The following is a 9,538-nucleotide window of genomic DNA, read 5'->3' as shown; positions in this document are numbered from 1 at the left end:
GGCTTGAATGCAACTCTTTTTCAAGTTCAGGGAAATGGGCAACTAGGGTATACTTTTATGAGAATTTTTAGGCCACTGGGGCAAAATTGTTACCCTGATATTGTTTAGCATCCGAAGAATGCACACAGCTTCTCTCCCATAACATGCCAGCTTCAAGGATTCCTGCATAAACACCATGGAGCACTCAAGAATAACTACACCGGAAAGAAAAACTAAATGCCAAGACCTTAATCTAGTTTCTGCAGGAATTTTTATCTCTGGATGAGATAATCAGTTTTTATGTACAGAGATCAAAAGTATTAGTGTTATCAGCCTGGAAAGATAGCATATATATCAACTGTTCCCTGGCCATTTTTGCTTATGTCAACAGTTTGCAGAAGTGGCAGAAAGTTAAGATACTATAAACATTTCCATCAGTTAATGTTCAAAAGCCTGTGAAAGTGTGCAGCATACACTTATCTAGAGTGCTGGAGGCAACTGTGTTGGACAATACGAAGGAAAATTGACAGTTCCAGTGAAGAGCTGCTCTCTGAGAACCCTGGGTTCTTCCTGCCAGCACAGGTTCTGAAAGTCTCCCTTTTCTTGAGCCAAAGTACCATCCTAAGAAGGATAAGAACAAAGTGTTTCTTTCACACACACAACACACGACACACATACAGTGTCACTTGAAGGGAACAGTAGGGCTTCTGCTTACTGATTCAGAGTTGTATCACAACCCACTTGTCCTGAAGTAGGTCAGTCTGTGGTGTGCTGAACTGAATCAGAAAGGCCAGCCCAGGAGTAGTCTGAGTTAAGGGAAAGGTGCAGAAAGCCACTTCCTATTTCTGTTACGTTTGCAGTGGGTGCAGAGGGCTTGTTCCGAGGGGAGTTTTGCAAGCTGTCCTTCCTTTCTCACATGCTGTCCTTTCTCATCAGTGTCAGGTCTGTCAGATGCGGGACTGTGCTCTGATACTTCCTTGTTTCTGCTTGGTGGACTAAATGGGTTTAGATAATTTTTATTTTCAATCTGGCAGAGATAACCTGCTTCCTCTGGCCCAAACAGACATTGCTGTACACATGCACTTCTCTGTGCATTGTTTGAGCTCCTTCTAACTTCTGCTGTGTTGTTTCCAACGCTAATCATGACACCGCAGCCGTGAAAAATGTTAGAACTGTGTTACTTGTATAAGGAACATGATCTGCTGGGGGTTTGCTGTCTGCAAGGCAAGAGGTGTTCTGGGAGAAAGACCTGACAGTGAGTTACAGAGCAGACAAAGTGCTTGGTCTCTCTCAAGAATTGTTTTTCATCCTTGCCTGGTTGTTTTGATCAATGTAAAGTTATCTTGAACTTAATATATATATATAAAACTAGTTGCTATTTGCCTAGAGTGTTACCTACAAGTTTCTGTTCACATGAATAGACACCTGTGTTGTTTACGTACAGTGAGATGACAAGTACCAGAAAGAAACAGTAGTTGTCTTCTTGCTCCTTCCTTCTCTTCCATTCGTGACAAACTGCTCGCATATCCCACAGTCAGGCAAATTCTGTACATTCTTACTTGTTGCAGTCAAATCTACACTTAACTGAAAAAAGTTTTTCCTTGCTTATATAAATACATTGTAAGGGAGAGTGTTTCCTCCTAACCTCGCCAAGCTGATGGGTGGACCTAACAATATGCAACAACCTCAATGCAAAAAAAAAAAACCCAATAAAATATATTTCTCTTACCCTCTCTGAGAAGAACTCAGAAATGTTTTTAACCTTGCCTTGCACAGTCCAGGCTCTAAGAGGCTGAAGACCTTTTGGTTAAAAAGCTGACCGTGTCAGGTAATTGCACAAGATGAAAGGCAGTGAGTTACCTGGATGCACCCAGTGAGGAAAACAGAGGAGCACTTCTACATATGCCTGACACCACGCAACCAATTCAGACCACTCTGAGCCAAGGGGAAGCAAAGACATCCTGAGAAATAACAGGATAGCTAACCAGCCTACGGGTAACAGACAAGTAGTGAAAGCCACTTTGTTTTAGAAGACAGAGCTGTATTAAAGTGAAAGTGTGATACTGCAGGAGATGAAGGACTGCGAGAACTGGGTGTGCTGGAACACATTGGATCCAAAGGTCACACAAACAGATTCAACCAAGTGGTTAGGTCTGCAAGTTAACAGATGTAGGAATTAATGACATATTTAGTGAACCTTAGTGATTGCATCTTATGTGGTCCTTGGACACCTCTACAGTAATAATATTAACAACTGGGAAGGAACCAAATTTAACAGAGCCAGTGATACAGACTTCTTATACACAGATGCTCATACAGAGTCAGTTCTCACTTACCTTAGTCACCTCTTCTCAGAGTGGAGCAGCTCTTTTTCCTGGGATTTCCATATGCCTTTGCTTGCACTCTTAGTCTGGGAAACTCTGCCATGTGCAATCCCTCTTCTCCTAGCTTTTGTGTGGGCTGGTAGATGACATCCCTCTAGTACAGGATGTACACTGTAAGTCTATCCAGCACAATTTCATATGCAAACACTACATAGAGCACATCTGTTTTTTCAGTGGATCTCAACCCAGATTATTGATTGTGTCAATACAAGCTGGAGCACAAAAAGTTCCACCTCAACATGAGGAAGAACTTCTTTACTGTTAGGGTTCCAGAGCACTGGAACAGGCTCCCCAGGGAGGTTGTGGAGTCTCCTGCCTTGGAGACTTTTAAGACCCATCTGGATGTGTTCCTGTGTGACCTGCACTAGACTAGATGGTCCTGCTCTGGCAGGGGGGTTGGACTCAATGATCTCTGGAGGTCTCTTCCAAACCCTAACATTCTGTTACTCTGATTCTGTGTCCTTGATACAAAGAGAGTAAAAAAGAAAGTAAAAAAAAAAATAGAAATTATAGAGTTTTTGATTTAAAGGTAAAGAGTAGCAAAATTTCAGGAAAACAGAAACACAGATACAGATGCTTAGAAATAAAATTGTTACTTTATTTGGGGTGTATAACTGAAGTCATATAAGCAAAGCTATATAAATGCTACAGTAAATTTAATAATAAAATTTAACAATTGTATTTTAGTCTCTACTTTTCCTGACATATTTGCTCCTTGGTAATTGAAAATAACTGACCAAATGTCAACACCCCTGTGAAAGAGCTAGAAGTGTCACTGCCACTAAACACACCCAAGAACGCTTGGATTTCAGATATGTTGAACAAAATTCACACCATGGTTTGAGAAGGGCCTTCACTCAGTTGTCTCTTGTATTTGCATATATTTCCAACCCTCCTTTGGGTGGAATGTGGGAAAAACAAGACATGAAGAACAAAAAACAGACCTCAACTGATAAGAACTAATATCAACTGAACAGCAATGAAACAAATGACTTGTTAGTACTTGCCCAGCAAATTAGATGTGACAGGTTTTATATTTTAACATGAAAGCAAAATTAAATCAGCAGAAGGTTTGTTATTCCTTATAAAAATCACTGTCCATGCACTGCTAAGTTATTCTTTTGCTTTGTGCTAGAGTGGAAGAAAGAAAAAATATTAAGAAATTAGTAAATCTAATTATGATTCTATACACAAAGAAAAGCCTTCCTGTCAGACAACCCAAGGTAATGAAATGCTGCTATGTCCTGACTTGGAATAGTGTGAGATAGCTTTAAAAAAATTATAATTTAAATAAGGAACTTAAAAAGAAGCAAAAATACAAGCTAAAAAAAAGCTAACCAACCCCAAAAGACAAAAAAACAACCAAGTGAAACACCACAGAAAGAATATGCCCAAATAGAATTCAATAATAATACTCCATCAGGCACAGGAATCACTGAGGATGGGTCTTAATACAGTGAAAGCAGGAGACTTTGGAACTGAAATATGAAGCTGTGCTGAGACTTTGCAGGGAAAACTCTCACATTCATTATCCAACTGACATCCAAGCTGTAGTATGAAGCCATGTAGTATTTTGCAAGAAAAAAATAATTTTCTTAAATGAAATTACATAAATGTAAGGGAAGAAGTCTCTAAATGATTATCTAGTACTGCATCTCAAATCGTACAACAAAATTTGACATGTTGAATTGAGCTGAGAGCCAAAGATGCACAGGAAAAAGAAACTTCCTACACAAATGCAGAACAGTCCCTCCAAATTGATCAAGATTGAGGATTTCCTAGAAACAGTTATGATTTTCAGAGCTGCCAGAACTTTTAGCTGGCCACTAACGGTTACTTTCAAGAATATGGCTCTGATCTCATGATTATGAGCACTCACTTGGAATACCCAGTAGTATCCTCAGGAGCACAGAGGCACATGCTCTTTTCACATGGAATTTCCTACCAGTAACATAACAACCTCATCAATCTATGTTATTTAGCACAGAAACCAGTTTTCAAATTTTTTGTTTTTTTCCTCCACTTGAGTTGGTTATTAAAAAAATAAAAAAGTTCAACCAGAGTAAGAGGAACTAAAAAAAATAAATCCATTGAGTCATAGCTGTGTGGTTGAAGCACCTGTGGTTTTATGGCGATGGAGCCCAGGCTGACAAGAGGAGGGATGGGTTACAGAAGCAATACAAAACTTTTAACAGGCCCTGCCTGGGAGTACAAAGAGCCACCCACAGATTTGGCAAATCAATCTTCCCTTTATTATTATGCTCCCCTGCTTGTAATCTGCTACCTTAGACTCCAGGCTTTTCTGCACCACCTTTATAGACAGGTCTGGTTCCCAACATCTCCACTGACATTTCCCCGTTCCCACGGCAGACCTGGGAGCCTCACCTTGACTGAGCACATCCTTAACCAGAATCCATGCGTTGTGTCCATACCGTGCTGCTGGTGCATGATTCAGCCTGCTAGCAAATACCAGGGGAGATCGGCAGCTTTGCCCCCAGGTTAGGGGAATCCCTAGGGAACATGACAGGTAATTGCACCTCCCTGGGAAGACAATAGCTTCTCACAGGATATGCTGAATATCAAGGGCATGGAATCCACCTCCTGGAAATCAAAGCAAATTAGTCTAACTCCTTCAGAGCTTCACCCACAAAGAATTGCCACTTTCCAGATTTGCAGTGCCACAAGCATATTGTTTAAGTTATAGCGAATTTTGAAACTGTAAAGTAACAGCTTTACACTCATGAACACTGTTGAGAAACTCAACACCTCTCAGCTCCTTCCTCAAGAACACCAAAAATGCTTTACATTTAAAGATTAAGTTAACCCTCCTATCTCTATGACTGAAAGGTACCAAAAAACAAGGCCTAGATTGATGTGCAAGACTCCAGTGCTGATAATGAGGGGAATACACCTACACAGCCCACTGGGTCACTTCTCTGAAGTCCATGTAACTACTGAGCAGACTTCCCTGTCCAACCTGCTCCATGAAGTCCCGTTTCTTTTTTCAGGTATCATTTGTTCTGCAGTAGTGTCTGCAGACCTCCATCAAGAGATCCTGCATCACAAAAACCTCATGCTAGAAATCATAGTAGGATACTGTAGGAAATGCATAAAGGGGAGGAAAGCCCCCTTGCTCCTGCAGAGTTCTCCTCTAGAGGTAGCCCTGTAAGTTGAGAGCAGATTATTAACACCATCATAATCCTTCTTGGTTCATGAGCAAAAAGCTTGTCCTGTAACAACATGTAAGTTATCTCCTGGATAGAGGAGCTGGTCAGATAAATTCTCTCAAATATGATTAAGATAAATCGAGCTAAGAACACATCTTCATGTGAAGTAAAAGCTTCATATAGAGAAGCTATCTGGGGGCAAGACGGGAATTACACCCAGTGGAGGCCAGAGCTACCTGTGGGACAAACTGGGTGAGTGAGGTGGAGAGTGGCTTTAACAGCTGTGAACACACTGGTGTCATGGTTTCAGCTGGAGACTCCTAAGCAAAGGAATTTCTTTCAAGGGGAAGTCATCTTTTTCAATAAAACAAACATTTCACAAAGAGTGCAGATTTTACAATTTTATTTTTTAACCTCCCATTTCCACTTTTTTCTCAAGCAGACTTTGTTTAACAATAGTTTGATAAGTATTATAATGCTAAACACAGTTAAAAGGAAACATTTTGGCACAAAACAGTGCCAAGGAAGTAACAGAATAAATAACTCACTTTACATATGCTAAACAAAACAAAAATAACATGCAATAAACTTAATAAAATTCATACCCTGTACAACAGATTAAGGTAGTCCTTACTAAACAGTACTCTTAGTAACATACACATGGTTAGTAAGAATAGTAACTTGAACAAAATGCTCAATTCAAGCAAAACAGCGATGCAATATGAATCAACTCAGGAAGTCTGATGGTTCCAAAGAAGCCAGAAATAGTGGTGGGTAAGCACACAACAGTGTACAAGGCAATAATCTCAACCAGGAGGTTGAACCTCATGCTTCTTCAGCCACATCTGTGTTCAGTTCCTTTCTGGAAACCTTATCACATGGACATCTTCTTGAGCTTGTGGCTGTTAAAAGAACAAGAGAACATACATCACTAATAAGCTCAGCCACAGGTTGAATACAGATTTGTCTCTCTGAGACACAGAGACTAACTTAGGCAAAAAAATGGACATGCAACATGCCTGTCCCTGAGAAGACTCTAAAAAGAAGCAGCTGTATCTGACAGGAGATAGAAGGACAAGTGTGTTCAGCATTTCCATCAGAAATGGCATTAAGGAGATGTAAGAAACAGGGTAATGAAAACAGCATGTATGAAAGCCTAAGAGTATTTAGATTTTTAGATGCCTACCTCAGGAAAAGAAGGTGCTTCTTCACCCAGCCTTCCCTAGGATTTACACAGGCCTTCAGCCCACTGTAGGTGTGGAAACTGGAAAAGAAATGGTAATAAAGAGGTCATTAAAGCATTAGAAAACCCTGCTGGTTAATATTGGGACAATACATTTGGTCAAAACCACGAATCATAGTTTAAGTAATAAATAGCAACTGCTTTTGAAAATGTGGGTTAGATATGGGATGCTCCACAACTCCTCTAATATTACATCAACAAAAAGAAATACCTAACTAAATTTGGCTGTAATAGCTGCTTCAGGCTCAGAGATCATTTTTTGCACCATGAAGTAGTATTGAATTTATCAAGCCAAAGAACTTTGCTGAATGCCAGAAATTATTTGTGAGACTAAGGAGAATACTTGCTGGGAAGCTGAGGTGACAGATCAACATATAGATGGAAAAACATTTACATGGAAAAAATTCCATCTCTGTGAATGAAGAACACTCTTGTCACCAATGCGCCCTTTGGCAGGTTTTGTCAAGGGAACATGCTGAGGCAGCTCTCTGCTGGGGACACAGCAGGTCTGTGTTTGCACAGCTGGCTCCTAAACACATTTATTACATACATTGTGCAGCTCTCCTCTGAGTTAGTGCCTATCAGCCAAAGGTTATGTACTTTGCTTACAGTTCTTATAGACAACTTAGTTCATTTAATGTTTGGAAAAGCAAGCAGTCATGCTCATCATTTTCAAATCATTGTTTCTGCCCAAACATATATCCTAAGTCTAACACACATCAAAAGAACCAGAGGACCTCCTGAGGAGTAGCTTACATGATGGCGTGGATATCGCAGACCTCGCTGGAGAGCTGTTCGGTGTAGCCCTTCAAGGCCCAGCGGGGCAGGCGCGCTTTGGTGTACGACAGGCAGCAGTCCTGGTTGCTTTGTGCTGGAACAAAGGAGCACGACAAAGTAAATAACCCTGTTTGGACTGCGCCGCCGGCCCGCTGGGTGCCCGGCTCCCCGTCCAGAGAAGAGCAGGAGCAGGCAGCACACCCGGCTGAGCCCATCCCCTTCCACCTCGCCCCAACCCTGCTGCCGGCCGTGAGCCCGCAGCCCCATCCTGCAGCCCGCTCACCTTCCGAGAGGCCGCAGAGGAGCAGCGCCAGGAGCCCCAGCAGGGCGACGGGCACGAAGCTCTTGCTGCTCAGTCCGGCCATTTCCACGCGCTGCAGGCAGCAGGTGTGTCCAGCGAGGGCTGAGCCAGGCTCTGCTCTGCCTGCCCCGCCGCACCTCCACCTGCTTATGAAGGGTGCCGGCAGCGTCACGGCGGAAGCCACACGGGCGGGTTCCACTCTCATCAGCGGGTTTCCCCACGGCAAATTCCATCGAGCCCGACTTGTCCCCGGTGCACCTTCTGGCTGCTATAACCACAGATAAGTATGCTGGGGAAACTTTTTTTTTTTTCCAAGTAGGTTAGAAAATTCAGCCAAAAAGAAAAGGAAATAAAAGGGTGTGAGGTAATAGTTCTGTGGGCGAAGCGTGTGTATTTTCAGGGGTAGGAGTGTGGGTTGTGAAATGAGGAAAGTCAAATGTAGGTAACTCTCGATGTTACCTACAGAAACTGCATATTGGTTGTGCTCTAGTTTAACAAGCCCTTGGGGGCAGCCAGTGGTGGGCCTAACCCAGACAGACTCACTTCACACGCTCACAGGAGCCGGGTAACTGCCTGCAGTGACATCAGAGCACACAGTGACATTTACCAGTTGGCCAAGCCAGTAACATCAGGCCTCCCAGTCTACTGCTTTCTGAGCTCTGGACTGCAGCATCGGCCGGGACATGTGAGCAGCATCAGCCATTGACAGAAATGGGTTTCTTGATCCATCTGCTCACCGCCATCATTTTCTGCCAGTTTGTCACACGTTCTTCACGGACTGCCAGTACCTCTCACAAAAGGTGTGTTGAGGTTATTTCTTCCTAAACATGTAAAAAATTTGAACTCCGGAACAAGTTGTTTTTCTCTCTATACAATAGCCAGAATTTAGGGGAGCTCATGTGGCTGGAGTGTGTATGAGCAGCCCAGCAGCATGCATGCCATCACATGCATTGGAGATGCTGCTCCTCAGAGCCACTACCATTGGCCAAGGGATGGGGGAGGAGGCAACAAAGACCCCATGCCCTGAGGTAAACTGCTTTTTGTAATTGCTTTATGAGACATAGTGAAATGCTGTAAGGACACAAAGATCAATGCTTTCAGTAGGCAGCTATTTCTGAACTGTTTTTAAGGGCTGTCAGTATTCAGCACTGCTACAAAACTAGGATAACACCTGAAATGATGGAAGTTTGGCTTGATAACTTTTTCCTTTCCTCAAAGATGGGAGTAGTTAAACACGTATCACTTATATTTCTAGATTGACAGGTATCAAGAAGCATCAGGCTGGCAATAAACAGTTCTCTGTCTTCCCCATCAGCACAATCTTTTCTTTTTTTCTTTTTAAACTGACTGTCCAGTAGCATCCTGGGATTTTTTGTTTAATCACCATTTTTTGAGCAGGAGTTCACACCATCCAGTCTCCATCAAGCAACTGCCTAATGAAAATTAGACATTAGGTGATCACCTCACACTCCTCCACTTCCGCCCTCCAATTTCATTCCAGTGTCGATACCAGGAGAGGCTCCAGCTACTTTAGAAAGAGAACTTTTTAAGATTGTCAAGACAGTAACCGCATCTTGCTATCAATGGATAGGAGCTGGAAGGGACCTCAGGAGAACATCTCGCCCAACCCCCTGCTCCAGCAGGTCACCCACAGCAGGGTGCCCAGGATGGTGTCCAGATGGGTTTG

General features: G+C 42.5%; 1 protein-coding gene across 1 annotated transcript; it reads right to left on the bottom strand.

Moving 5' to 3' along the window:
* Positions 1-6,404: 6,404 nt before the first annotated feature.
* Positions 6,405-7,915, bottom strand: CCL20 (chemokine (C-C motif) ligand 20). Its single transcript, XM_008937970.1, has 4 exons — positions 7,834-7,915; positions 7,530-7,644; positions 6,717-6,794; positions 6,405-6,432 (listed from the first exon to the last, which is right to left on the bottom strand). The coding sequence occupies exons 1-4, from the start codon at positions 7,913-7,915 to the stop codon at positions 6,405-6,407; spliced, it is 303 nt and encodes a 100-aa protein (XP_008936218.1).
* Positions 7,916-9,538: the final 1,623 nt, after the last annotated feature.

The sequence above is a fragment of the Merops nubicus genome, unplaced genomic scaffold, assembly GCF_000691845.1.
Source record: "Merops nubicus isolate BGI_N331 unplaced genomic scaffold, ASM69184v1 scaffold23280, whole genome shotgun sequence".
Classification (NCBI taxonomy): Eukaryota; Metazoa; Chordata; class Aves; order Coraciiformes; family Meropidae; genus Merops; species Merops nubicus.
This window is presented reverse-complemented; position numbering and strand designations above follow the sequence as displayed.

Coding starts and splice junctions, on each gene's coding strand:
- CCL20 (XM_008937970.1), bottom strand. CDS start 7,915: ATGGCCGGACTGAGCAGCAAGAGCTTCGTGCCCGTCGCCCTGCTGGGG. Junction 7,645..7,833: donor CCTCTGCGGCCTCTCGGAAG/GTGAGCGGGCTG, acceptor CCTTTGTTCCAG/CACAAAGCAACCAGGACTGC. Junction 6,795..7,529: donor TGCGATATCCACGCCATCAT/GTAAGCTACTCC, acceptor TTTCTTTTCCAG/TTTCCACACCTACAGTGGGC.